Source organism: Salmo salar, chromosome ssa01 (assembly GCF_905237065.1).
Source record: "Salmo salar chromosome ssa01, Ssal_v3.1, whole genome shotgun sequence".
In the NCBI taxonomy this organism is placed as follows: domain Eukaryota; kingdom Metazoa; phylum Chordata; class Actinopteri; order Salmoniformes; family Salmonidae; genus Salmo; species Salmo salar.
In genome coordinates this window covers 52,815,159-52,841,286 of record NC_059442.1, presented here as the reverse complement: position 1 = coordinate 52,841,286, position 26,128 = coordinate 52,815,159, and the positions used below count along the sequence as shown (strand labels likewise).

The window sequence follows — 26,128 nt, the reverse complement described above, 5'->3', positions numbered from 1 at the left end:
ATGTTGACGCCAATGCTTATCACAGTTGTGTCAATTTGGCTGGATGTCCTTTGGTGGTGGACCATTCTTGATACTCACAGAACTGTTGAGCGTGAAAAACGTATTAGCATTACAGTTATTGACACACTCAAACCGGTGCGCCTGGCACCACATACTACCGTACCCCGTTCAAAAGCGCTTCAATCGTTTGTCTTGCCCATACACCCACTGAATGGCAATTGTATCAAGGTTTAACAATCCTTCTTTAACCTGTCTCCTCCCCTTCATCTACACTGATTGGCGTGGATTTTACATCAAAGGGATCATAGCTGGTCTGTTTTTTGTACACTCAGTGAACATTCCTCATTTGCACAAGGTTACTACTAGGCCACTTTTCCCTTCTTGCAACGCAATACTTAAACCACTAGAAACTGCATGTGCATGGTCTGAAGTTTGCAGGAGGATAAGCACATTCTCACGTCAATTTCAGTTTTTATAAATGCCAACTTTTGCAGGAACTGGCGCACGCATGGTTTGGGGAATTTTTGTGTGCATTCGCAACATTTAAAAAAAAAAAATTCAGGTGAGCTAATGAAAGGCTACAACAAAATTGTGAAACCTCTGTGGTTCCACGAGGAGAGGTTTCATAATCACTGGCCTATTGCAACAGTATCCTTTTTAAATTCTCAAGTCAAATAGTTTGAGAAATGTTTTAACCCATACGAATCGAAAAATAATTGTTCCTATCCCTGAAATGTGTGTGGGTGCTTTATGCTTACATGACCAGTAGAGGGAACAACAGACTCATATTTATCGATCCCAGCGATGGGCGAATGCGGAGCAGTTGAACGTAGGCCTAGTCTGTGGATCTTTTGTCTCTGAAAAGTTCATCACCATACAGCATGAGCAATTTAAATTAAACCAGCATCCAATGGTTGAATTTCAGAGTAAATGTGTAACTTCTAATGTCAGTATAGGCATCATTAGGGATCTATGCTCTTTTGTTTCACAAGATTGATTAGCGGAAAACTATACTAACTCTGGACCACAGACATTATTTTCATTGAAGTGATGATTTTTTTTTTTACTACAACATAATCACCTATCAGATCATTCACACAGCAGTTCCTAGTAAAAGGTGTGTAAATCCAGCGGCTCTTGTAATCTTTCTGTTTCTCTGTGCGCTTCAGCTGCTCATGGGGAAATTCCTCAACTCTGAACTGTCTCTCTGTTTTGTTTGCATTGTGAGGAAAAGCGAACCAACCACTGCGAGGATGACATTTATGAGATCCGGGTCGCGCCTCCCTCAAAACCCTGAGTGTCACAGTAAAAACGTTTTAATTTCGTCGGCTCAGGCAGGAATTGATTTCAGTGTCCAAGATCACTGAAAGGCAAAACGGACCCTGCGAGACTCCAGTATAACGACATAAACTACAATGGATTATTCAACCAATTTCAGCAAATCAACCAGCAAAAAAAAAGTGGTGGCTGTGGTGGGAGGTGGTTTGGTAAGAAGTCAAAATGGAAGTGTGAATAATGTAAACAGGCTGCTGATATTTGCTGTTATGAAAACCTTGTCACAACATTAACAATTTATCTAATCTATGTGTAATCTATTAATAAAATATAAATGTAATCTACGTAAGTGTAATCGGAGCCTTATTTTCTTGAGGTTATAGGACAATTTTGGGCTTTGCCAATTTGCTAAACTGCAGATGGCATTGACTCAATAGGGTTGATTGTGAAAAAGGCAGGTCTGAGCTAACAGTATTTTGGTTGTAAACAAACAGTATCATTTGTTAAACTTTTCCTTGTAGGCCTCTTAAAGCAACATCATGTAAGGAAGAGTAAAGCCTAACAGTAATTGACACTTAAAAACTAACTTGGTCCCTGTTGTAGCCTACCATTGACAAAGCAAAGTGCCCTAAGGTCAATATGACTGTTTTAATCTCTTCCTTTGATATTGCTGTGCCGCAACCATGTACATTTTTAAAAATCCATTTCCATTTTTATCACAAGTGCTAAAAATGAAAATAGATGCTGCCTGCATCATAAACTAATGCAAAAACATGCAAGCCTTTAACAGACTCAATCAACCCTCTTTCAGGTTGGCGCCTTGAATGCCTGCTACTTTGCAAAAAGAGGTTTTCAAGTAGAGGTCTTTGAATCTCGAGAAGGTAAACACTTGATTACACAACATATAAAATGCTTCCTCTTATTTTGAACAGCTACAAAGTAGTCTGCATCTATTTTTGGAAGTATGCACTGCATGCAGTCATTAGTCTTTACAATATTCCTAACAACAAAGCACAATCCCAGCTAGCAATGAGGAATTGGCCCAGAAGCATCCCTCTTCCGGTGGGCCGGAACTGATTGAATCGGCCCGGAATCGGGTATCGGACTCGGCTCGGAATCAAAATGAATCAATTTGCCGGAATCTTACCAGAATCCCCCCAGAAGTGGCCCGATGCAAATTTGAATAAATGTATGCAAAATTAGCCGATTTTAGTCATTTTAAATATTACTATTATACATACAAAAAAAAAACATTTTGTGTCGGAGGAAACACCATACACCTGGTGACCGTGTCAGCGTGCATGCGCCTGGCCCGCCACAGGAGTCGCAACAGCACGATGGGACAAGGAAATCCCGGCCGGCCAAACCCTCCCCTAACTCGGACCATGCTGGGCCAATTGTGCATCCCCTCATGGGTCTCCCTGTCGCGGCCGGCACGGGTCTCGAACCAGCATCTGTAGCAATGCACTTTGCACTGCGATGCTGCGTCTTAGACTGCTGCGCCACTCAGGAAGCTCCATCCGCAAAGTTTTTTATGCTTATCAATTGCCTTGCACAAAGTATCAAAATACTAAAAGACTACACAGGACTCTTAAAGAATTTCATTGAAATGATCATTTTATTTTTTGATCACAGAAACAATGAGAAATAAGGAAAAATAAATAATGAAATGTTAATTACATAAAGCAGCCAGTGTAATCATCTGTGTAGAGAGTAGCCCCAATCGGCCTGAGTCCCAAGTAATACATTTGGGCCAGATAACTCACACCGGAATCGGCCCGAACTCAATCCCCACATCCTAGCCATAAGTAATACTGCTGAAGGCTGCCTAGACTCGGGCCACATGACGTCAGCCGAGTCTGACTCTCAGCCGAGTGCCCCAACGCTCAGCCAGAATCGGCCCAGATCCACTGTGCTAGCTGGGATGGCTTCTGTCCTGGTAGCAATCAAACAGCAATCTAAGCATGTATTTCAATATAAGTTATGATTGGCATATGACACTGGTTTCACAAGCATTCATCAGATGCAGTGAAATTACATTTGGATTGACAAGTAGCTTGTGTATGTTAGACTTGAGTATCGTCATACCTGAATGTTTGATCTCTCCATCTCTGATCCTGACCAGATATCCGCCAAGCCAAAATAGTCAAGGGAAGAAGCATCAATCTAGCTCTATCTCACAGGGGTCGCCAGGCATTGAAACAAGTGGGAATGGAAGACACGGTATGTTGTCCTGTTTTGTTCTTCTTGGCTACCACTGTGGGAAATTGAATTCCTAGTCTCAACAGCACGTAAGCGTGTTATGTATGCCGTGGTAGGCACAGCGTCAGAAGATTGTTTTACACTTCCATGGCTTTTCTGCATGACAGGGTCTGGTTTGCTTCACCAGCTTTTCAAGTAAACCTTCAAGGGCAGTCATGATGAGGGACAGAATGAACTTAGGTAGCCCATATTTAGAGCCAAGAATATCCACTTTCCTGAACTATTGCCGAACGGATAGATGTGTTTTAAATGTTTTGCCAATTGTTGTTGCTAGAGAACTATAATGGCGCCGGACGAGATGGCTGATGTTTGACGGGCTCCTAACCAACTGTGCTATTTTGTTTGTTTTTTCGCGTTGTTTGTAACTTATTTTGTACAAAATGTTGCTGCTACCGTCTCTTATGACCAAAAATAACTTCTGGACATCAAAACAGCATTTACTCACCACGAACTGGACAAAGATTTTTTTCTTTAATGAGTCCGATGTAAAGGATATCCTGCTTTATTGGGAACGGGCCCAAATCCCCGTCATTTGCATGAAGAAAAGACGGAGAAAAAGGGGGCGGAGGTTGGGCTGCCTTCTGAGAATTTGTAGGCGTGAATGAACCTCCACTACCATCTGTTCTATTGGCCAACGTGCAATCATTGGAAAACAAAATGGATGATATACGATCAAGACCATCCTACCAACGGGACATTAAAAACTGTAATATCTTATGTTTCACTGAGTCGTGGCTGAACGACAACACGGATAATATAGACCTGGCGGGATTTTCAATGCATCGTCAGGACAGAGAAGCTACGTCTGGTAAGACGAGGGGAGGGGATGTGTGTCTATTTGTCAATAACAGCTGGTGTGCAATGTCTAATATTAAAGAAGTCTCAAGGTAGAGTACCTTTTGATAAGCTGTAGACCACACTATCTACCAAGAGAGTTCTCATCTATATTATTTGTAGCCGTCTATTTATCATCACAAACTGATGCTGGCACTAAGACCGCACTCAACGAGCTGTATAAGACAATAAACAAACAAGAAAATGCTCATCCAGAAGTGGCGCTCCTAGTGGCCGGGGAATCCATTTTATTTCATTTCTACCAGCATGTCACATGTGCAACCAGAGGAAAACAACTGTAGACCACCTTTACTCCACACACAGAGATGCATACAAAGCTCTCCCTCGCCCTCCATTTGGCAAATCTGAACACAATTCTATCCTCCTGATTTCTGCTTACAAGAAAAAACAAAAGCAGGAAGGAGCAGTGACTCGCTCAATACGGAAGTGGTCAGATGACGCGGATGCTACGCTACAGGACTGTTTTGCTAACACAGACATTCACAAAGCCGCGGGGCCAGACGGATTACCAGGGCGTGTACTCAAAGCATGTGCGGACCAACTGGCAAGTGTCTTCACTGACCTATTTAACCTCTCCCTGACTGAGTCTGTAACACCTACATGTTTCAAGCAGACCACCATAGTCCCTGTGCCCAAGGAAGCGAAAGGTAACCTGCCTAAATGATCACCTCCCTGTAGCACTCACGTCTGTAGCCATGAAGTTCTTTGAAAGGCTGGTCATGGCTCACATCAACACCATCATCCCGGTTATCCTAGACCCACTCCAATTCGCCCCAACAAATCCGCAGTCTCAATCGCACTCCACACTGGGGCCAAGCTTCCTGCCATCCAGGACCTGAATACTAGGTTATGTCAATGGAAAGCCCCCCAAAATTGTCATAGACTCCAGTCATCCATAGACTGTTCTCTCTGCTACCGTACGGCAAGCGGTACCGAGCGCCAAGTTTAGGACCAAAAGGCTCCTTAACAGCTTCTACCCCCAAGCCATAAGACTGCTGAACAATTAATCAAATGGCCACCTGGACTATTTACATTGACCCCCCCCCCCACACACACACTCGCTGTTTATTATCTACAGTATGCCGTCACTTTACCCCTACCTACAAATTACCTCAACTAACCTGTATCCCTGCACATTGACTCGGTACCGCTACCCCCTGTGTATATAGCCTCGTTATTGTTATTTTATTGTTTCTTTTTATGATTTTTTACTTTAGTTTATTTGGTAAATATTTTCTTAACTCTTTCTTGAACTGCATTGTTGGTTAAGGGCTTGTAAGTAAGCATTTTGGCGCATGTGACAAAGTTTGATGTGATTTAGTGCTGGATTCCTTTTTCAATATGTTTGTCTTCATGTTATTGTCGATACACTAACAATGTAATTCCATGAGCAAATCTGACCAGTTTGATTTCTTCTCTAGATTGTCTCCAAAGGAATCCCCATGCATTCCAGAATGATCCACTCTTTGAATGGGACACAGTCCCCCATTCCTTATGGCAAGAAAGGCCAGGTAACTCTGCTGCTGCAACGCCTACACACACCACACTGTAACTCCCATTCGATAGATTAAGAATTCATTCTACACGCAAGTATGACCATTATCTTGTAGCACAGTAGTCTGTCAGCCATTTGTATTATTTTTGTATAATTACAGTTTCTTAAATACATCATCAAGTACGGTTACATGCACAAAATGATACGATTATTATGAATAGTCAGATTAATATAATAGTTTGATGTAAATGTTTACATGCTTTGCGAGAAGAACGATTTCCCCAATAATCCTGTTTACATGGACACATCTGAAATCAGACTACCTGATGGGACTTTGATAAATGTAGAAAGTCAGCAATCAAAACACACGTTCTAACACAGCGACCATGTTATTTTTGTGAAAACTATTTGATTCTGAGTTCGGACATATAAAGTTTGTATGTGAAAACTATTTCCAAGATGCATACTTTCAGTTTTCCGAACTCACTTTACTCGCGCAAAAGAAGGAAGCTTGCGCTTCTAGTGCTAACACATGTGCAGATCACAGCTCTCTTAGACATCTGTAGCATAATGGTCGTTCTTGAATTGTAATTAATTTGGGCATGGCACTTTCTCTAGATGTCTTTTCTTTCGATACAACATATTAAATACTTTTTGTTTACTTTCTAACATTGAAAATAATAGATCGATATCTCTAAATCTCCAAAATATGTCACTTTAAAACCACGCATCACTACTGGGACAAACCAATTTTCTTGCCCTAAGTACTACAAGCAATGCATAAAAAAGGTGCAGTATAAAGGACTTGCATTATGTTTTATCATTGATAAACAGTTCAATACATAAACAGTTAAAGAGTGCCAAAGTGGTGGAATCTGTGCTGAGTGCTGTTATAATATGGGTCATTCTTGAATTGGAGTGGCATTTGCGTCCCTTGCCTTTGCAACCGCAAAAAACATGGTTGCAAAGGCAAGAGATGCAAATGTCACTTCACCACTTTGGCATTCTTTCATCATAGAAAGTGCATTGAGACACAAACAATGGTCAATGGCCTCAGATTTACTGAATCAACAGGACCTCTTCCATCCCAAAGGGACTCTGTTAATCATTACACTTCTATTCAACAAGGATCAAAGGGAATGAGGTTTGTGTGATTCATCATCTCAAAAGTCCCCTAAACAAAGCAGGCCTTTATTTAAATCCCAGAATACTTGATTTAATTTAATTTAAGTCGCAAAAACCATCAAGCGCTATGATGAAACTGGCTCTCACGAGGGCCGCCACAGGAAAGGAAGGATAAGTTCATTATTTACAAGCCTCAGAAATTGCAGCCCAAATAAATGCTTCACAGAGTTCAAGTAACAGACGCATCAAAACATCAGCTGTTCAGAGGAGACTGCCTGGTCAAATTGCTGCAAAGAAACCACTACTTAAGGACACCAATAAGAAGAGACTTGCTTGGGCCAAGAAACACGAGCAATGGACATTAGACTGGTGGGAATCTGTCCTTTGGTCTGATGAGTCCAAATTTGAGATTTTTGGTTGCAACCTCCGTGTCTTTGTGAGATGCAGAGTATGTGTGGTTCCCACTGTGAAGCATGGAGGAGGAAGTGTGGGGGTGTTTTGCTGTTGAAACTGTCAGAGAGATTTATTTAGAATTCAAGGCACACTTAACCAGCATGGCTACCACAGCATTCTGCAGCAATACACCATCCCATCTGGTTTTCGCTTAGTGGGACAATCATTTGTTTTTCAACAGGACAATGACCCAACACACCTCCAGGCTGTGTAAGGGCTATTTGACCAAGAAGGAGAGTGATGGAGTGCTGCATCAGATGACCTGGCCTCCACAATCACCCAATTGATTGTGGATTGGGCTGAGTTGGACCGAAGAGTGAAGGAAAAGCAGCCAGCAAGTGCTCAGTATATGTGAGAGCTCCTTCAAGACTGTTGGAATAGCATTCCAGGTGAAGCTGGTTAAGAGTTTGCAAAGCTGTCATCAAGGCAAAAGGTGGCTACTTTGAAGAATCTAAAATACTTTTTGATTTGTTTAACACTGTTTTGGTTACTACATGATTCCATATGTTATTTCATAGTTTTGATGTCTTCACTATTATTCTACAATGTAGGAAAAAAATAAAGAAAAACCCTTGAATGAGTAGGTGTGTCCAAACCTTTGACTGGTACTGTAGGTTCTCACAGTGTGAATAGTCAGTTAAAGCTGGAATCTTTAATGGTGAAACTGCCACGTCCGTTTGCGATATTACAATAACATAGTTTTTTTTCTCGCTCTTTCATCATTGCACGTGTGATAGAACAGCAGCATATGAAGTGCACTTTTTTACAACAATGCGGGATGCTCCCCAGCTCTGCTTCATCAAAATATAACAACGGCCATGGGGCAGCAGTGGCGCTTTTTCCCTTACTGCGGATGATATCTTTAAACCAATCATTGTTCATTTTGTGAATAGGTGTTCATTTGAGATGTAACCAGACCTGTGGTAAAATACTATCATTTCAAATACTTTAGCTGTGCTTTATTGAGCTTGCTTTGTGAAATGGAACCAATAGAAAAATCGCCAAAGTGCAAACCCTGCCTACTTGGCACTCCATGCAGACTAAAGCAAATGCTTAAAGTATTTGAAAGAGTACAACTAGTATTTGAACTCATGTCTGCGCTGGTCACAGTGGCTGCCGAGGTCAAGGAGGGTCATAATACAGACCTGAAACAAAGCCCAATGTACCTGTCACCCCCCAGGTAAGTGTTATTTATTTTCGCTTGAGAGGGAGCTTTTTCATCTGTTACAAAGTTTATGACTTCAGACAACACTGTAAAATGTACACCAGCCCACCGTGACCATTGCAGACATTATTTCAAATAGTATTTCAACAAGCAAGCTCAATCAAGCACAGCTAAAGTTTTTGAAATGATAATATTCGAACACCTGTCTTGTCCAGTGTGGTGTAAACTTCCCAACATTGTCACATGTTTCTGTTTGGTTCTGTACCTATGATAGATGACATGAGCTGTAATTCCACCCCATATTAAAGGTGACAAATCAGCTCAGGACAGGTACCCTGCAATTTGATGATGGAGGGGAGCCCTATTGTCTACACAGAGCTGTTGGGAGTCGTGTTTTTGAAAGGGGTTAACCTCTGTTCTATTCTGTCTTTAAAGAGGAACTATATTTAGGCAAATATCTTCATAGTAGCCCACTAAACTCAGTAATCCCTCTGTCATTAAGAGAAGTGGGAAGACAGGATGTCAGGAAAAAATGTAGATGAGGAAAAACTGAATAACAAAAGAGGAGACACGATCAGACATATAAAAAGGTTATGGAAAATAATTAGGGGAGGTCGGCTAGGCAGAGAGTGGTGATGGATGAAGGGGTGGAGGTAGAAGACATGGTAGCTAATTCGAGAAGTATTTATTTCTTCCGTGGGGAAGAGAGGGATTTTATTCTACCCAATTGTTCAAGTAAAAAGGACAAGATAAAAAAAGGGCACTTCCGATGGATGTTCCACTAAATCAATTATCCCATCCAATCAACACTTCAAAAGATGATTTGAACCAAAGCTTACTCATGCTATCAACTCAGTAACTCTTACTAGACAATAGACAAACTCCCCGATCCCACTCACATTTCAGTCACTGAATGTTTTAAGACTTCCGAGCATTGCTTCTAAATGTATTTGAAATGTATTCATTGTTGACATTTTCATAAGTATGTTTTTGTATAAAAAAAGTGATAGTGTCAGTGTTACAGGGTCACATTATTCTGTGTAGTTGAGTGGTACTGTAACAGCCTGTTCTCTTTTCAGTACATCCTGTCTGTCGACAGAGCCAACCTCAACAAAGAACTGTTGTCAGGTAGGAGAATGAAAATCCTTATTCCCATAACGCCTGAGGGGTATACTTCTATTGAAGAAAGATCTACTCTGGGTTTTCTAAAGCTAGCCAGATTCAGTTAGATTCACATTCCAGTTTAGGCTTCATCCATACTACAACAGTGGCTATTGCTTGTCCGCCTGTTGCTAACTCTAGCAGGCTTGGAACTGCGCGTGGATGTCGCACATACCTAGTCGGATGCCAGACTCTTCATTGAGGCAATGCTGAAACATCTATCTATGGGCGAGTCAGTGCCACATTTTTTATTTGTGCCGAAATCAAAATGAAAGAAAAGTTAGTTTGCAAATTCAGCAGGCTATAGTGTTAAATGGGCTTGTTGAAGTGCGTCTTTATTGTATTACTTATTGTTAACGCCATCTTTGGTGTGCTTATGAATGCATAAGCACATTTTTTCCCACTCCTATCGATAAAATAATGATATTGTAATGAAACAGGCAGGGAGCAGGCTTCGAACCCTCGACCTTCTCGCCCGAGGTCCGGCGCGCTATCGACTGTGCCGCAATAGCCGTGCGGCAGAGTCGACATCCGCGCTTATAAACCCAGGGTCGTTACACTACTCCCTCCTTTCAAATTGCGCACCCTCGCGCTAGCTTGCGACTCTACGTCTTACAGGAACTCGCTCACCAGCCAAGCACATGCATTGTCGTGGATGCAAGGTCCGATCCCACTTCTGACACCAATGTAATGAAACAGGAAGGGAGCTGTAGTGGAGCGGGTCGAGAGTTTCAAGTTCCTTGGTGTCCACATCACCAACGAACTATCATGGTCCAAACATGCCAAGAAAGTCGTGAAGAGGGCATGACAAAACCTTTTCCCCCTCAGGAGACTGAAAAGATTTGGCTTGAGGCCCCAGATCCTCAAAAGGTTCTACAGCTGCACCATCGAGAGCATCCTGACCGGTTGCAACACCGCCTGGAATGGCATCTGAACGTAAAGCACTACAGAGGGTAGTGCGAACGGCCCAGTACATCACTGGGACCAAGCTTCCTGCCATCCAGGACCTATATAATAGGCGGTGTCAGAGGAAAGCCCATCAAATTGTCAGAGACTCCAGTCACCCAATTTTTACACTGTTTTCTCTGCTACCACACGGTAACCGGAGCGCCAAGTCTAGGATCAAAAGGCTCCTCAACAGCTTCTACCCCCAAGCCATTAGACTGCTGAACAATTCATAAAAATAGCCCCCTCTTGTACACTGCTGTTACTCGCTGTTTGTTTGTTACCTATGCATAGTCACTTCGCCCCCACCTACATGTACAGATTACCTCAACTAGCCTGTACTCCTGCACACTGACTCGGTACCGGTGCCACCTGTATATAGCCTCGTTATTGTTATTCTTATTGTGTTACTTTTTATTATTACTTTTTTTATTGTAGCCTACTTGGTAAATATTTTCTTCTTCTTGAACTGCACTGTTGGTTAAGTAAGTAAGCATTTCACGGTAAAGTCTACACTTGTATTTGGCGCATGTGGCAAATAAAGTTTGATTTGATGTGCTTTTTAAAAGTACTGTCTTAAAACCATCTGTAAAGTTTAAGGTTAAATAGAGACGTGTCGCTTTCTTTCCACAGCCACTGACATCATTTTAATACAATCTGTAATATATAGATTTCCCCTGGGTTAAATTTTTTTCATGGTTCTCATTAAAGTGCATGAAGACTTAGACGTTAAATACTGTACAATTTAAATACTTTCCCCCAATCCCTCCTTTCCCCCAAAAAACGTGTAAATATTGGACTATAAATTGTGCCTTCCTGTGTTATACTTATGCTAAAACGTTTATTCTATTCTACTGAGCAGTTTACTTTGTTTGTATTCTTATAATGTAATATTTCTTGTTGTTGTTGCATTGTCGAGAACGAACATGCAAGTAAGAATTTAGTTGGACGGTGTATACCACGTGTATCCTGTACATACAACTAATAAAACTTGAAATGTAAGGTATTTTTTGGGGCCTAAAAATATGTTAAATGAAGCTCCACAGCCTTGGGGTAGAGATAATAGGTTAGTGAGAGCATGATTTGTCTGACTAATGAGACACATAGGGGTTTCTCTTATGGGTTTTCTGATAGTCCATATCAGGGTTGGGCAACTGGCAGCGTCCCTCCTTTTGAAGGCCCTCTGATCAGTTGGGGTCTGAACTTACTGTTGCCAGTTAGAATAGTAGAATGCACAAGGTGCAATTTAGAAATTTGGTTGTGAATCAGCAGTTTTTCTCTTGGTATGTCAGTCACTGATAGTCAGTCAATCAGCCCATGTCGGCTTTCATTTTTTAGATAGCTGGACGCTAAACTAATTTAGCAATCTAAACTTGTTATCGTAGTCGATGGCGGCCCCAGTAGATATTTTTGGTCAGTCTCACTCAAATATATAAAAAACTGCAAACATTTCTCTCCACACTATTGCAAAATGTGTAGAATTGCATGAAATCTGTAATAAAATTGCGAAATCTTCTCTCTGTCTCATTGCAAAATGTGTAGAATTGCATGGAATTAGCAAAAAACCTCCCTAAGAACAGCCCTTAGCCATAGTATATTGGCCATATACCACATCCCCTCGTGCCTTATTGCTTAAATGTAGTCGATCCTTGCCCCCCCCTTTTTTTGTAAGGTTTTGCCCAATGTTTGCTGTGTCATGTAAGTGTATTTTTGTAATGCTTTGTTCTGTAACTGCAGCGGCAGAGACGTATTCAAACACAAAGCTGAACTTCGCCTACAAACTACTCAACTGGAGCACTGAAACAGGGGCGATGACCTTTCTCAGGTAAATAGTTAATCACACACACGCACACATTCTCACTCTCTATATCTCTCTCTCTTTCTAAAGTGCTCTCTAAAGTTGCGTTGTTCTTGTTTTATTGTTTTTGGTTGGACTCTGTTCCTACATTTAATTGCATGTGGCCTAGTGTGTGTGTCCAACACCATATGTGTCATAGGGTTATAATATACGTGTTGCTTTTAAGCCTCTATGCATTACTTTCTTATTGGTCTGTAATTGGGTGGCCTTGAGGCAATTGTGTCATACAATTTACAACCAAATTAGCAGTAAAACGCTGTGAGAATTAGCACTGTCACACAGTGAAATATTAATTCAGGGCTTATTCACTAACATTCTACCTATTTAAAATTAATTATAAACTGACAACTTTATTGACATTGAAGTTGTTGAATTATCACATTTCATTCATTACAAATGTAATAGCATCTATTTGTGGAATGATGTTGGTGGTACTGTATGGTGTGTCTTAGGGCTGATGGTGCAAAGGAGGAGATCCAGGCAGACTTGATTGTGGGGTGTGATGGAGCGTTCTCTGCCATCCGGAAACAGTTCCTCCGTCAGAGCCGTTTCAACTTCAGTCAGACCTACATCCCCCATGGGTACCTGGAGCTCACCATGCCCCCCATCAATGGAGAGGTTGGTCCTCTGATGCTCAGAACATGGCACAGGATCAGATCAGGGGCCATATTCAAAAACAATCTCGGAGTAGCAGTGCTAGGATCAGTTTTGCCTTTTAGATAATAATGAATACAATTATATGGACAGAGGGGACCTGATCCTAGATCAGCACTTCTACTCTAAGACATTTTTTGAATACAACCCAATAGTTTTAAATGTTCTATCAAATTCTTAAGCTACGCTTCAATGAGCTTTCCTGGTGCAATAGAACCAATGCTATAGTCCCCAAAAGTGTATACCCCACCCATCCGCCACACCAGTCAGGCTCAGTCAAACACTAAAAGTATTTGAAATAAAATACTATTTGAACCTAAATCTGAACTGATATGTTTTATAGTTCATTGTATCAACAGGAAAAAGTCTCTGCACACTACCAGTCAGATGCACATTTATTTTAATAACTTAGCTTCCTGTCAGTCAACCTTCATCAGAGAATGTTCATTGTATCCGCATAGTATTTCATAGGGTATCAGGTGTCATCTCGTTTGTTGATCAACCTTTGGTTAATGCAAAGCTACTGTGTCTGTTGTATATAATGTGTTTACCTTCTTTATACTGTTATAATGCTGTCATTTCTTTTACTTTGCTCCCAGTTTGCCATGAAGCCTAATTATCTGCACATATGGCCACGCAACACATTCATGATGATTGCTCTGCCAAACTTGGTGAGTATAAATAGAACACTGTGTTTTGTTGACCCTCGTCTACCTACTCTATCTATCCTCTCAGCTTCATTATCATGCGCTAAACTTGATAATAGAAGGTAGGTGAGTTTAAACACGTTGGAAAGGTTATTTTGTGAAGTGAATACAGTATGAGAAAATGGCTCTAAAGAGATATAGTGCTTTTTATTAGTCTTGTCCCATCGCTGCAACTCCCGTACCAACTCGGGAGAGGCGAAGGTAGAGAGCAATGCGTCTTCTGAAACATGACCCTGCCAAGCCACACTGCTTCTTGACACACTGCTCGCTTAACCCGGAATCCAGCCGCACCAATGTGTCGGAGGAAACACTGTACAACTGGCGACTGTCAGCGTGCAGGCACCCGGCCTGCACAGAAGTTGCTAGAGCGCGATGGGACAAGGACACCCCAGCCAAACTGTCCCCTAACCCGGACGACGCTGGGATAATTGTGCGTCGCCTCATGGGTCTCCCGGTCGCAGGCGGCTGCGACACAGCCCGGGATCGAACCCAGATCTGTAGTGACGCCTCAAGCACTGCGATGCAGTGCCTTAGACCGATGCGCCACTCGGGAGGCCTCATACTGCTTTTTATTTAACCCCCTTACAAACAGGCCCATTTTAACAACATTCTTGCCTGCATGTGCCTTTTATACCGTGCCGGGGATGAGTGGTAATACTGGTGTGCAGATGTGGGTGGGCGTATATTTTAATAAAAACCATTGAATATCAATCCATTATTTCATTTAAGCCGGGTGTATGTTACACGACTTTCAAAGTCCTAACATCACTGAGCCTCTCACATTAAACAACGGTCTTTCCTGTATTTAAAAAAAAAATGTTTTACTTGCCGTCGTAGTGGTGCGCGCACTTAACAATGTGGCACAAACGGGGCGTCACACTACAAGATTCTTCACTTGGTCATGAGGATTCTCGATACCACGCTGTCTCGAGAAAACAATGATGTGATGATGTGATTAGATTCAACGTAGCTACAATGAGCTGTGGCTCAAAGCAGCCTCTTAAACATTTTCAGTCAGACATTCACGCTTGCCATACAAGAGTTAAAATATAGACAACATTTTGAATTGAAGAACATTGCTTGTGAACTTCAGAGCTGTAATGATTTAACACTTTGTCTTTGGCTTTGGTTAAAGGCAACTATGGCTCCTGCTCGAGATTCTACACATTCTGGGTGATGTGAAACAACATCATCTCACTGGCTTCTTCCTGGCAAGCTCTCATTGGCTATTGCTGATAACCATTCTCAAAACTTGTTGTTGCACATCTCACACTACAAGAGCATTGCAGATTTTGTGCCGATGAAATCAAACATGTTTGAAAATATCGGGACGTCTGCGACTGCTCAAAGATGAGCTCGCTAGCCCTCAGATTGCATCTCTGACCCGCTCACATTAAATGGTGACGGCCGGGTACCCCGAGTAGGCAACGACGTGGGGATTTTTTCTATGATCTCAAAAACTTGTCTGGGACAGCAAAATCGGGGCCAAAATCACACCTACACCCGGCTTTTGGCAGGTCCTAATAAACATTATAAGATTAATAACATTTATTTTCAAAACAATAGAATTGTATATAGTTAGTTTAATTATGTTACTTCCAAATGAATGGAGGTAACACTATTTTGTTCATTAAACAGACAAGACACACCTACCCGATCATAGTCAACACACATATATTTTGTATAACAGAATAAAATACAAATAATATTTTTCCCCACACAACTTGTGTCATGGAAATGTGTGGAACCGCTGCCAAAAAAAAGTGACATTTTTAAACAGAGTCCAAGTCTGATCTCTTTCTAACCCACTCCGCTTTGTTAGGGAGCAGGCGTAGGGTCTTACATTGAGAGTGTCTTCATCATGATTCCAAAGGAAAATAATAGCAATCCTATTTTCAAAAGCATGTGAGTCTTGTGTTCATTTTTCATGTTTCTGATCAGTGATAGATGAACAAACAAATAGATGAGCTATACCACCTCCACGTATTTGCCCAGCCAGAGAATTAACCAAATATACAGATGGAGATTCAGTGAATCAAAATCACATTGATTGAGACAAGTCAGTGAAGTCACAGGCTTTTGTTTTTGTGGTCAGGAGTAGGCGTTGTGAAGAGCAAAACTTGACAAGATGATCATGAGCAGCACTCGCCTCAAACTTAACATTTCCACAGCCTAATTCAAATCAAACCAGCATAGCCTAACCAATGTCCAAATGGGGATTCAGTGAAATCTGACATTCATTGATTTATTAAGACAAGCAGCATGATGGCACTGTCCCAATCAAAACGGTGCTGAAATGTTCATCTATGTTGACCACATACGGGTAGTCTATTGCTTCAAATTTATTCCAATAATTGGATGACTTTGGGAGTTTCAGTAAGCTACAATTTGATTTGTGCCTTCAATTGCATTAGCCTACTCTGTTCCAATATTTTAATCATTCAGTGATATTTATTCCCACAGTAATTCTTTATGGATCCTTCTAGTTGTGGTTAAGAAAACAGCGCATACTTAGTGGTGGGCTATGCAAAGAGATGGGAGAAGTGGAGGAGGAGGATGGTTAACTGGCGCTGCCTAGCAACCATCAAGAGTTTAAGAGTGTAGTGGTGCCAATGACGCCTCAGCATCGTGGCTCCATTGACCAAAATTATTACAAGGTCATTAGGCGGAGATACGGCTTTAATACCGGCAATACCTTTCAGATATAAGGAAAAGGACGAAAAAGTTAGCGGTATGGTACAGTTGAATGGAAAATGCCTTAGTACGAAAGGGATAATGTAGATCTAATGTATAGGACAATATGGACTCATTCGAAAATGTCAACATAGTGTAATTTAAACATTGCAGTTAAATGTCACCTGAGCTGCCATATTCGTTATTCAGTATGTCACTTTAATTACATATTTATATGTCACATTGCAAAACTGGCTAATCACCTGCAGGAGGTCACAGTGTAAACAGGGATATTTGACCCTTGACCTCAGAACATAGTTCTGGTCCAGATCTAGACACTCACTTTATCTAAAATAAACTTTTTAGCCACCAAACTTTTTCACCAACATCTTCACTTCTCAAATACCCTGGGTCCCACAGGTCGAGCCCTACTTTTCAACAGAGGCGAACGCTCCCACAAAATGTCAGCAAAGCATTTATAGCAGATAGGCAGTAATCCCACCTCTCAGCCTCCACCACTGCTACTATTAATACCATTATGAAAGTTATGGCCTATTCAGCAAAAGAGGAACAGCTGTTCTGTTTGAGTGTGGCCAGGTTAATGCACCTCATTCAAGGGTACATTAGCACTGTCACTCAGTACAGCTCAAGGGTGCATTGGGAGGATGGTGAAAAATGCACTGCATTGCCGCCAAGGTAGCGACACTCCTAGGACTCCTAGGATAGACTGGCCTGCTAACACACCCACCATCACCATCTCGCTGCGCCACATCCATCAGTTCATGTGAAGCATCCATTTGTTAGGCTTACTGTGTTAATCTTCCATACTGTTTGTTCTCAGGACAAGACTTTCACCTGCACACTCTTCATGCCTTTTGACGAGTTTGAAAATGTCACCACGGGCGACCAGGTCATTGAGTTCTTCCAGAAATACTTTCCCGACGCCATCCCACTAATAGGAGCGTAAGTGACTTTCCCTCCCCTCCCCTCCCCGTATCCCTCCATCTATCCTTCCTTTTATCCCTCCGGCCCACTTACATTTTTTATTGCATCAGGGCAGGTCAAACCACATCCATCATCTCGAGGGTGAAGTTACTGACCCACCATTACATAGCCTGGAGAGCTGAGTTTTTTTATTTGAGCTGAACAGCATGTTGCAGCTGAGGTGTGTAACTCGTATAGGTCTTTTCAGGGTTGACTTGACTTGAAAGGCAGCAGGAGAAACGGCTTAATTGCTGTTTTCTTTTAGACCCCCCCCCCCCACCCACTGTCTAAATCCACAGTTAAATGATGTCATTTCTTTTGAAATAAAGAATGTAACACCTACAATATAACACAACTAGCTGATGTGTTTGTTTTTTCATTCTAGCCGCCCTCCTCTGCCAATGCAATGCCGGAGAGAATGACCATATTCTTCTCTCATTAGATAAAATGGTTGAAAAAGCGCGCATGGATAAGGTCCTTCAGTGTAGCTGCATAAGAAATCAGCATGTACCATACACTATGCATATCAATGTCATAGCAGTCATTGTGTGTCTCTCTGCTACCCTCTTTCACAGGGATGCTCTTAAGAGGGATTATTTCCGTCTACCAGCCCAGGCCATGGTGTCCGTGAAGTGCTCTCCATATCACCTTAGTGATAAGTGTGTCCTTATGGGGGATGCAGCTCACGCTGTGGTGCCATTCTATGGTCAGGGGATGAACGCAGTAAGTAGAAGTATATGTAGTATATACAGAGGGGAACAGCAAGAGGGGGAGGAGGATGGAAGATATGAGCCCTGTGCGGTCCTGTGTGGCTCAGTTACGAGCATGGCGCTAGCAAGGTCATAGGGCCAAGGTCATAGTTTCACTGTGTCTCTTAGCACATACAGTACCTTCACAAAGTAAAAACAGAAAGTATTCACACCCCCTTTGCTTTTTCCAAAATGTTTGTGTTACAGCCTAAATTTTAAATTAATTCAATTCTTGCTTTTTTGTCACTGGCTTACACACAATACCCCATAATGTCAAAGGAGTGGGAGTATTTTTTTATTTATTTATTAAAAATGAAAAGCTGAAATGTCTTGAGTCAATAAGTATTCAACTCCTTTGTTATGGCAACCCTAAATAATTTCAGGAGTAAAAATCTGCTTAACAAGTCACATAGTAAGTTGCACTCTGTGTGCAATATATTGTTTAATATGATTTTTTAATGACTACCTCATCTCTGTACCCCACACATGCAATTATCTGTAAGGTTCCTCAGCTGAGCAGTGAATTTCAAACCAATATTCAACCACAAAGACCAGGGAGGTTTTCCAATAAATTGCAAAGAAGGGAACCTATTGGTAGATAGGTAAAAAAGCAGACATTGAATATCCCTTTGGGCATGGTGAAGTTATTAATGACACTTTGGATGGTGTATCAACACACCCAGTCACTACAAAGATACAGGCGTCCTTCCTAACTCGGTTGCCGGAGACGAAGGAAACCACTCAGGGATATATATGTAAAGGAGATATGTTTGTATTTCATTTTCAATACTTTTGCAAAAATTTCTAAAAACACGTTTTCTATTTGTTATAATGGGGGATTGTGTGTAGATGGGTGAGAAAAATAATTGATTTTGAATTCAGGCTGTAACAGAAGGAAATGTGGAAACTGTACTGTAAGTTCTTCCGGATAAAAGTCTCTGCTAAGTGGTATAAGTAAGTAGCCTTGCTCGAGCCTTGGCTTGTGCGATCCGGAAGGGCTGATAGGAGCAGGGGTGCCTGTTTCTGTAGCGAGTACACCCCCTGGACAGGACACATTATTATTCTTATTATAAAATAGGACACTTTGATTTAATTTCATTTCCAAAATATTGTTGATTCAATATCATTTGAAACAAATAGTTAACTAAGCTTATTTCCAGGGCTTTGAAGACTGCCTTGTTTTCAATGAAATCATGGACCAGCTCAACGAAGACTTCAGTGAGTGAACACACTGCACATTACAGACTGCACAGCAAATGTACTTTGACAGCCAGAGGACCAAAGCATTCAAATCCATTTCCCCCTGACGTCAAAGTACTTCTACAGCAACCAGCTAAATGAGTTTGTTTTGTTGGTGGAGCTGAATATACATGTTTCATTTCATGTACCTGTGTGTGTCTGTGTATGTTGGGAAAAGATATCATCTACTTTATATATTCTATTCTATTCATTCTGGTTCTTTCAGGTGCTGTTCTGCCTGAGTACACTAGAGTCCGAGTCCCAGACGACCATGCCATCGCAGACCTGGCCATGTACAACTACGTCGAAGTAATTGAGTACCCATTTAGCTTAGTACAATATCCATTACCAGGGTCTTATTCATCAGGCCATGCAATGGAAAACATTTTCAAACATTTTGCAACAGAAACGGAAATTACCATTTCTTATTGGACAAGTCCAAGTAGTTACTCCCTGTTTCAGTATGTTTTCTACGGTTTGGTGCTTAATGAATACAACCCAGTTTTGCCATGCACAGTACAACTACAGTGATCAAACTATACAAATCAAATGTTATTTGCCACATGCGCCGAAAACAACAGGTGTAGTAGACCTTACCGTGAAATGCTTACTTACAAGCCCTTAACCAACAATGTTGTTTTAATGAGGCTATATACAGGGGGTACCAGTACTGAGCCAATGTGTTGGGGTGCAGGTTAGTCGAGGTAATTTGTACATGTAGGTGGGGGTAAAGTGACTATGCATAGATAATAAACAGCGAGTAGCATTAGTGTATAAACAAAGGGGGGTTGTCAATGCAAATAGTCCGGGTGGCCATTTGATTAATTGTTCAGCAGTCTTATGGCTTGGGGTAGAAGCTGTTAAGGAGCCTTTTGGACCTAGACTTGGTGCTCCGGTACCGCTTGCCGTGCGGTAGCGGAGATAACAGTCTATGACTTGGGTGACTGGAGTCTTTGACCATTTTTTGGGGTCTTCCTATGACACCGCCTAGTATATTAGTCCTGGATGGCAGGAAACTTGGCCCCTGTGATGTACTGGACCGTACGCACTACCCTCTGTAGCATACAAGGTGGTGATGCAACCTGTCAGGATGCTCTCGATGGTGCAGTTGTAGAACTTATTGAGGATCTGTGGACCCATGTCAAATATTTTCAGTCTCCTGAGGGGGAAAAGGCGTTGTCGTGACCTGTTCACGACTTTCTTGGTGTGTTTGGACCATGATAGTTTGTTGGTGATGTGGACACCAAAACTCTCAACCCGCACCACTACAGCCCCGTCAATGTGAATGGGGTGTGTTCGGCCCTCCTTTTCCCGTAGTCCACGATCATCTCCTTTGTCTTGCTCACGTTGAGGGAGAGGTTGTTTTCCTGGCACCACACTGCCAGTTCTCTGACTTCCTCCCTATAGGCTGTCTCATCGTTGTCGGTGATCAGGCCTACCACCGTTGTGTTGTCAGCAAACTTAAAGATGGTGTTGGAGTCGTGCTTGGCCACGCAGTCGTGGGTGAACAGGGAGTACAGGAGGGGACTGAGCACGCACCCCTGACCACGCATGCCTGATTTCAGCGACACTGGATCTGGAGGACTATATGATGAAAAAGCTCCATTTAGATAACGTAGCCATGGTGTCAACCATTTTAATCAACGAAAGAGCAAACGTGAGCTGAACATCATATCTGTGTAACGTAATAGGTTATCCACTTAGCTTGGCCTCTGTCTGCATCAATCAGTAGCTTAACGGCCATTCTCATCGATTCAACATCACTTCTCAATGATGGCTTTTACCGTGTGTGATTTAGTAGATGGATTCATCTGTATAATCATACAACGTTTAGTGATGCCACACTGAATGAATCCCATGTTTTGCAGCCTCAATTGATGCCAATTATCGCCGTCTAATTAGCATCAAGGATTACCGTCATTTCATTTTTCGTAGCTCCTGTCTTCCAAGATGCTCAGAGAGACTATCCACAGGCACAGCAGAGGGGTGTACAAACATTTCCCTCTGCTTGGGCAGAGGTTGGGGAGATTGGGTTGATTGAGTCCGGAGTAATTGACAGCAGGCAAGCTGCCAATGCGACATCACATGCTGACAGGAAGCAGGCTCTCACTAAATGTCCTTCCTTTAATTCATCCCTCTGTGCACAAAGACGGTAATTGGTCTTAAGTGTTACCCTCCCCTTGTATACTGCCATGTAGCCATTCTTCCCCGAGATCACACGTGACACACACAGCCGCAGCACCTTGGCAAGACTCCATTAGAATCATAAGAACACCTGATTACAGAGCTAAATTTAGCCTTCGCTCTATAGATATACTTGAGAAAATTGGCGCCCAATTCCCTTTTAATGAGCTTGTTTGTTCATTGCGTTTGTGGAGGTGAAGTGTTAAAAGGGCAGGTAAAGCATGTCAAAGTGGTGGGTATATGGTCATTTTGAAAATGACATGTATTACAGGAGAAATAATGTGTTTTTCAGTCTAATGAGTACATGTAATGAATCGGATTCATCCAGAGCACAGATGGTTCGATTTGCTGACAGATGTATTTTGTATCTTTTTAGATGCGGTCACATGTCAATTCCAAATGGTTCCTGTTCCGAAAATACATAGACAATTTCCTCCACATTATTATGCCAAGGACAATAATCCCCTTATATACCATGGCAAGTTTTTTTCGTAATACATTTCACTCCAATTGATAGTACATTTATAACGATTTTAAGTTTGCATTACTGTGAAGGATTCTAAAAGTCTATTGCTGTGTACTTTTGTATTTGTTTCTATTAATGTCTCGGTGTTTCACCATTCCCTGTTCCCAGGTTACATTTACTAGGACAAGGTACCACGAGGCAGTAAAACGCTGGCACTGGCAAGACAAAGTAAGAAATGACATTGTACATTCTTCATTGTATAAGGGTATTTGAGTGCATGCATTTAGAATTTTCTTTCATACAGATGTCTTTGTGTGCCCTTTCTGACATTTTGAAACTGCAATTCAATAACCTTTAGTACTACTGCGTACTACTGCTTTTGCAGAAATCTTTTCAAAAGCAGGTCAGAAAAGGGAAATTGATTCTAACCAGAGTGACATAGTGCTTTTCTTGTTGCAACCAAACAGAAGATGTAGTTCCCTATCTGACAAAGAGATGTTGATATGGTGGGTGGCCGTGATGATTTGTAGGGGTTGAGGTTACTCGTCGAGCGTGTTGGCCCTGGCACTGCCTCAAATTGTCTGACCTGGCGTCTTTGATGACGTGTCATTTCTTTAATAAAGAGAATTAACAAGTGGGGGGGGTCAAGGTTTCGTCAAAACATTACTCAAGTACAGACTGAAAGGCATGTGTCAGTGAAGGGGAGAGAGGCAAATAAAGAGAAAATTGTGACTATAGCCAACAGTCTTTGAGAATATCATGCACAGCACAGAAATGTATCTTGGAAAATGATGGAGGGATTTTTCAATGAATAGTGAAATCTATTTGAAAATCGAAATTTGATTTTTTGTTTGATTTTATTTCATTTATTGCTGACACTCCAATGTTCAGATGAAGGGAATTAAGTAGTCTATAATGTGCGCCACCACAGTGCTCAACTCAAACAGCGTTGTGTAGCCTACTGTAGCTGCTGGCAAAGTAATTTAAAGCCTATACTTTATCACTCAGGATGTAACTTTCCAGTGCTACTTTTTTTGCCATGTAATGTTATTATTATAACTAAATCATACAACCCCATAATAGAATAGTTGACCTATTTACCTAGATGGCTTGTTGTTGTGAGTTCTGTGCGAGAGTAATTGTCCTCTCAAGGAAGTTGGGAGGGCCATTTGAGGGAAGCATGTTTTCTGACCAATGACGTACACTGAGCATACAAAACATTAAGAACACCTTCTCTTTCCATGACATAGACTGTCCAAGTGAATCCAGGTGAAAGCTGTGATCCTTTATTGATGTCACTTGTTAAATCCACGTCAAATCAGTGTAGATAAAGCTGAGGAGACAGGTTAAAGAATCATTTTTAAGCCTCGAGTCAATTGAGCAATTGAGACATGGATTGTGTATTTGTGCCACTCAGAGGGTGAATAGACAAGACAAAAGATTTAAGTGCCTTTGAACATCGCACCGGGTTGTGTCAAGAACTGCAACGTTGCTGGGTTTTTCACGCTCAACAGTTTCCTGTGTGTATCAAGAATGGTCCACCATACAAAGGACATCCAGCCAACTTGACACAACCGTGAGAAGCATTGGACTCAACATGGGCCAGCATCCCTGTGGAACACTTTTGACACATTTAGAGTCCATACCCCGACTAATTGAGGCTGTTCTGAGGGAAAAAGAGCAGGGGTGCAACTCAATATTAGGAAGTTGTTCCTAATGTTTGGTTTACTCAATGTCTATAAACCATGGATTGTTGATGCTATGTAATGGCCATTGAGAGACTTTCTACAGTATTTCAATTAAAAGGACAAAATTACATGTTTAAGTATTATATTTATTTTGTAGTGGGGACAGTAACATTAGTAATCTCATTATACTTTAAGGAAAATGTTTTTTATATTTTACATTTTTAAATTTTTTATGTTTAGCTCACATAATATAATTGAAACATATGCATTAAGGTGTGTCTAATATAATACGTGTTGTAAAAACGAATGTAGACATTATTAAATGCATTTCTGTAGCTTCCAAAATATATTTTACAATGGTGGGGGAGTGCCAAGATGGAGGCAAGGCTGCTTCAACACAGCGCCCCTTACTAGTCATCTAGTGTTTATATAAATCATTGATTCTGACAAGCAGTCAATGCACAACAATTCTTAATGCAATAGCAGGAAAACACTCTTAATGCAAAAGCAGTTTTGGCAAATTTATTTTGAAAGCAGTTTTGACCTTAGTTAAAAAGAGAGTGGGATCCCAGTTTTCCATTGCTACCACATTTATTTCTCTGCTCCTTTTAATTGCGTGCCTGGCATTGTTTTTCAACTGCAGTTTTACAACCAGTTTCAAACATGATTTACCTGCAGCTGTGCAGCAGAGCTCTTAAAAGGGCAATGACAGCCTACTTTGTAATAGACCAGTAAATAGTAATTCATAATAATTTATATATTCACATTTAAAATAATAATGATTAATAATAACAATCAGGATGTTGTGTCCAATAGGGTAAATGCAGATAAACAAACCCCATGATTCAGCCTGTACATTTTATAGCCACTATGCTGCCTCAGTTGGGCTACAGGTGATAATGCTTATTGCTAATAGCACATCTGATAATATAGGCCATGCATAGGCTATATACAGTTGAAGTCGGAAGTTTACATACACTTAGGTTGGAGTCATTAAAACTAGTTTTTTTAACCACTCCACAAATTTCTTGTTAACAAACTATTGTTTTGGCAAGTCGGTTAGGACATCTACTTTGTGCATGACACAAGTCATTTTTCCAACAATTGTTTACAGACAGATTGTCACTTATAATTCACTGTATCACAATTCCAGTGGGTCAGAAGTTTACATACACTAAGTTGACTGTGCCTTTAAACAGCTTGGAAAAATTCCAGAAAATGATGTCATGGCTTTAGAAGCTTCTGATAGGCGAATTGACATCATTTGAGTCAATTTGAGGTGTACCTGTGGATGTATTTCAAGGCCTACCTTCAAACTCAGTGCCTCTTTGCTTGACATCATGGGAAAATCAAAAGAAGTCAGCCAAGACATCAGAAAAAAATTGTAGACCTCCACAAGTCTGGTTCATCCTTGGGAGCAATTTCCAAATGCCTGAAGGTACCACGTTTATCTGTACAAACAATAATACGCAAGTAATAACACCATGGGACCACGCCACCATCATACCACTCAGGAAGGAGACACGTTCTGTCTCCTAGAGATGAATGTACTTTGGTGTGAAAAGTGCAAATCAATCCCAGAACAACAGCAAAGGACCTTGTGAAGATGCTGGAGAAAACGGGTACAAAAGGATCTATATCCACAGTTAAACGAGTCCTATATTCACATAACCTGAAAGGCTGCTCAGCAAGGAAGAAGCCACTGGTCCAAAACCGCCATAAAAAAAAGTCAGACTACGGTTTGCAACTGCACATGGGGAGAAAGATCATACTTTTTGGAGAAATGTCCTCTGGTTTGATGAAACAAAAATAGAACTGTTTGGCCATAATGACCATCGTTATGTTTGGAGGAAAAAGGGGGAAGCTTGCAAGCCGAAGAACACCATCCCAACCATGAAGCACGGGGGTGGCAGCATCATGTTGTGGGGTGCTTTGCTGCAGTAGGGGCTGGTGCACTTCATAAAATAGATGGTATCATGAGGGAGCAAAACCATGTGGATATATTGAAGCAACATGTCAAGACACCAGTCAGGAAGTAAAAGCTTGGTCGCAAATGTGTCTTCCAAATGGACAATGACCCCAAGCATGCTTCCAAAGTTGTGGCAAAATGGCTTAAACACAACAAAGTCAAGGTATTGGAGTGGCCATCACAGAGCCCTGACCTCAATCCTATAGAAAATTTGTGGGCAG

At 41.4% G+C, this 26,128-nt stretch overlaps 1 protein-coding gene across 2 annotated transcripts in view; it reads left to right on the top strand.

Moving 5' to 3' along the window:
- The first annotated feature begins 1,213 nt into the window (after positions 1-1,213).
- The window catches only part of LOC106604861 (kynurenine 3-monooxygenase), a 29,534-nt gene continuing 4,619 nt past the window's right edge, over positions 1,214-26,128 (top strand). Inside the window, exons 1-14 of one of the 2 annotated variants that reach the window (XM_014199937.2) lie at positions 1,214-1,487; positions 2,087-2,156; positions 3,401-3,498; positions 5,814-5,903; positions 9,710-9,758; positions 12,474-12,561; positions 13,047-13,212; positions 13,848-13,919; positions 17,470-17,591; positions 18,188-18,335; positions 19,522-19,579; positions 19,827-19,909; positions 22,161-22,262; positions 22,419-22,478. In XM_014199937.2, the coding sequence (XP_014055412.1) occupies positions 1,416-1,487; positions 2,087-2,156; positions 3,401-3,498; positions 5,814-5,903; positions 9,710-9,758; positions 12,474-12,561; positions 13,047-13,212; positions 13,848-13,919; positions 17,470-17,591; positions 18,188-18,335; positions 19,522-19,579; positions 19,827-19,909; positions 22,161-22,262; positions 22,419-22,478 (1,278 nt within the window). In that variant the 5' untranslated portion in view covers positions 1,214-1,415. The remainder of the gene's footprint in view (positions 1,488-2,086; positions 2,157-3,400; positions 3,499-5,813; positions 5,904-9,709; positions 9,759-12,473; positions 12,562-13,046; positions 13,213-13,847; positions 13,920-17,469; positions 17,592-18,187; positions 18,336-19,521; positions 19,580-19,826; positions 19,910-22,160; positions 22,263-22,418; positions 22,479-26,128) is intronic. The other variant, XM_045719497.1, reaches the window with a different exon arrangement.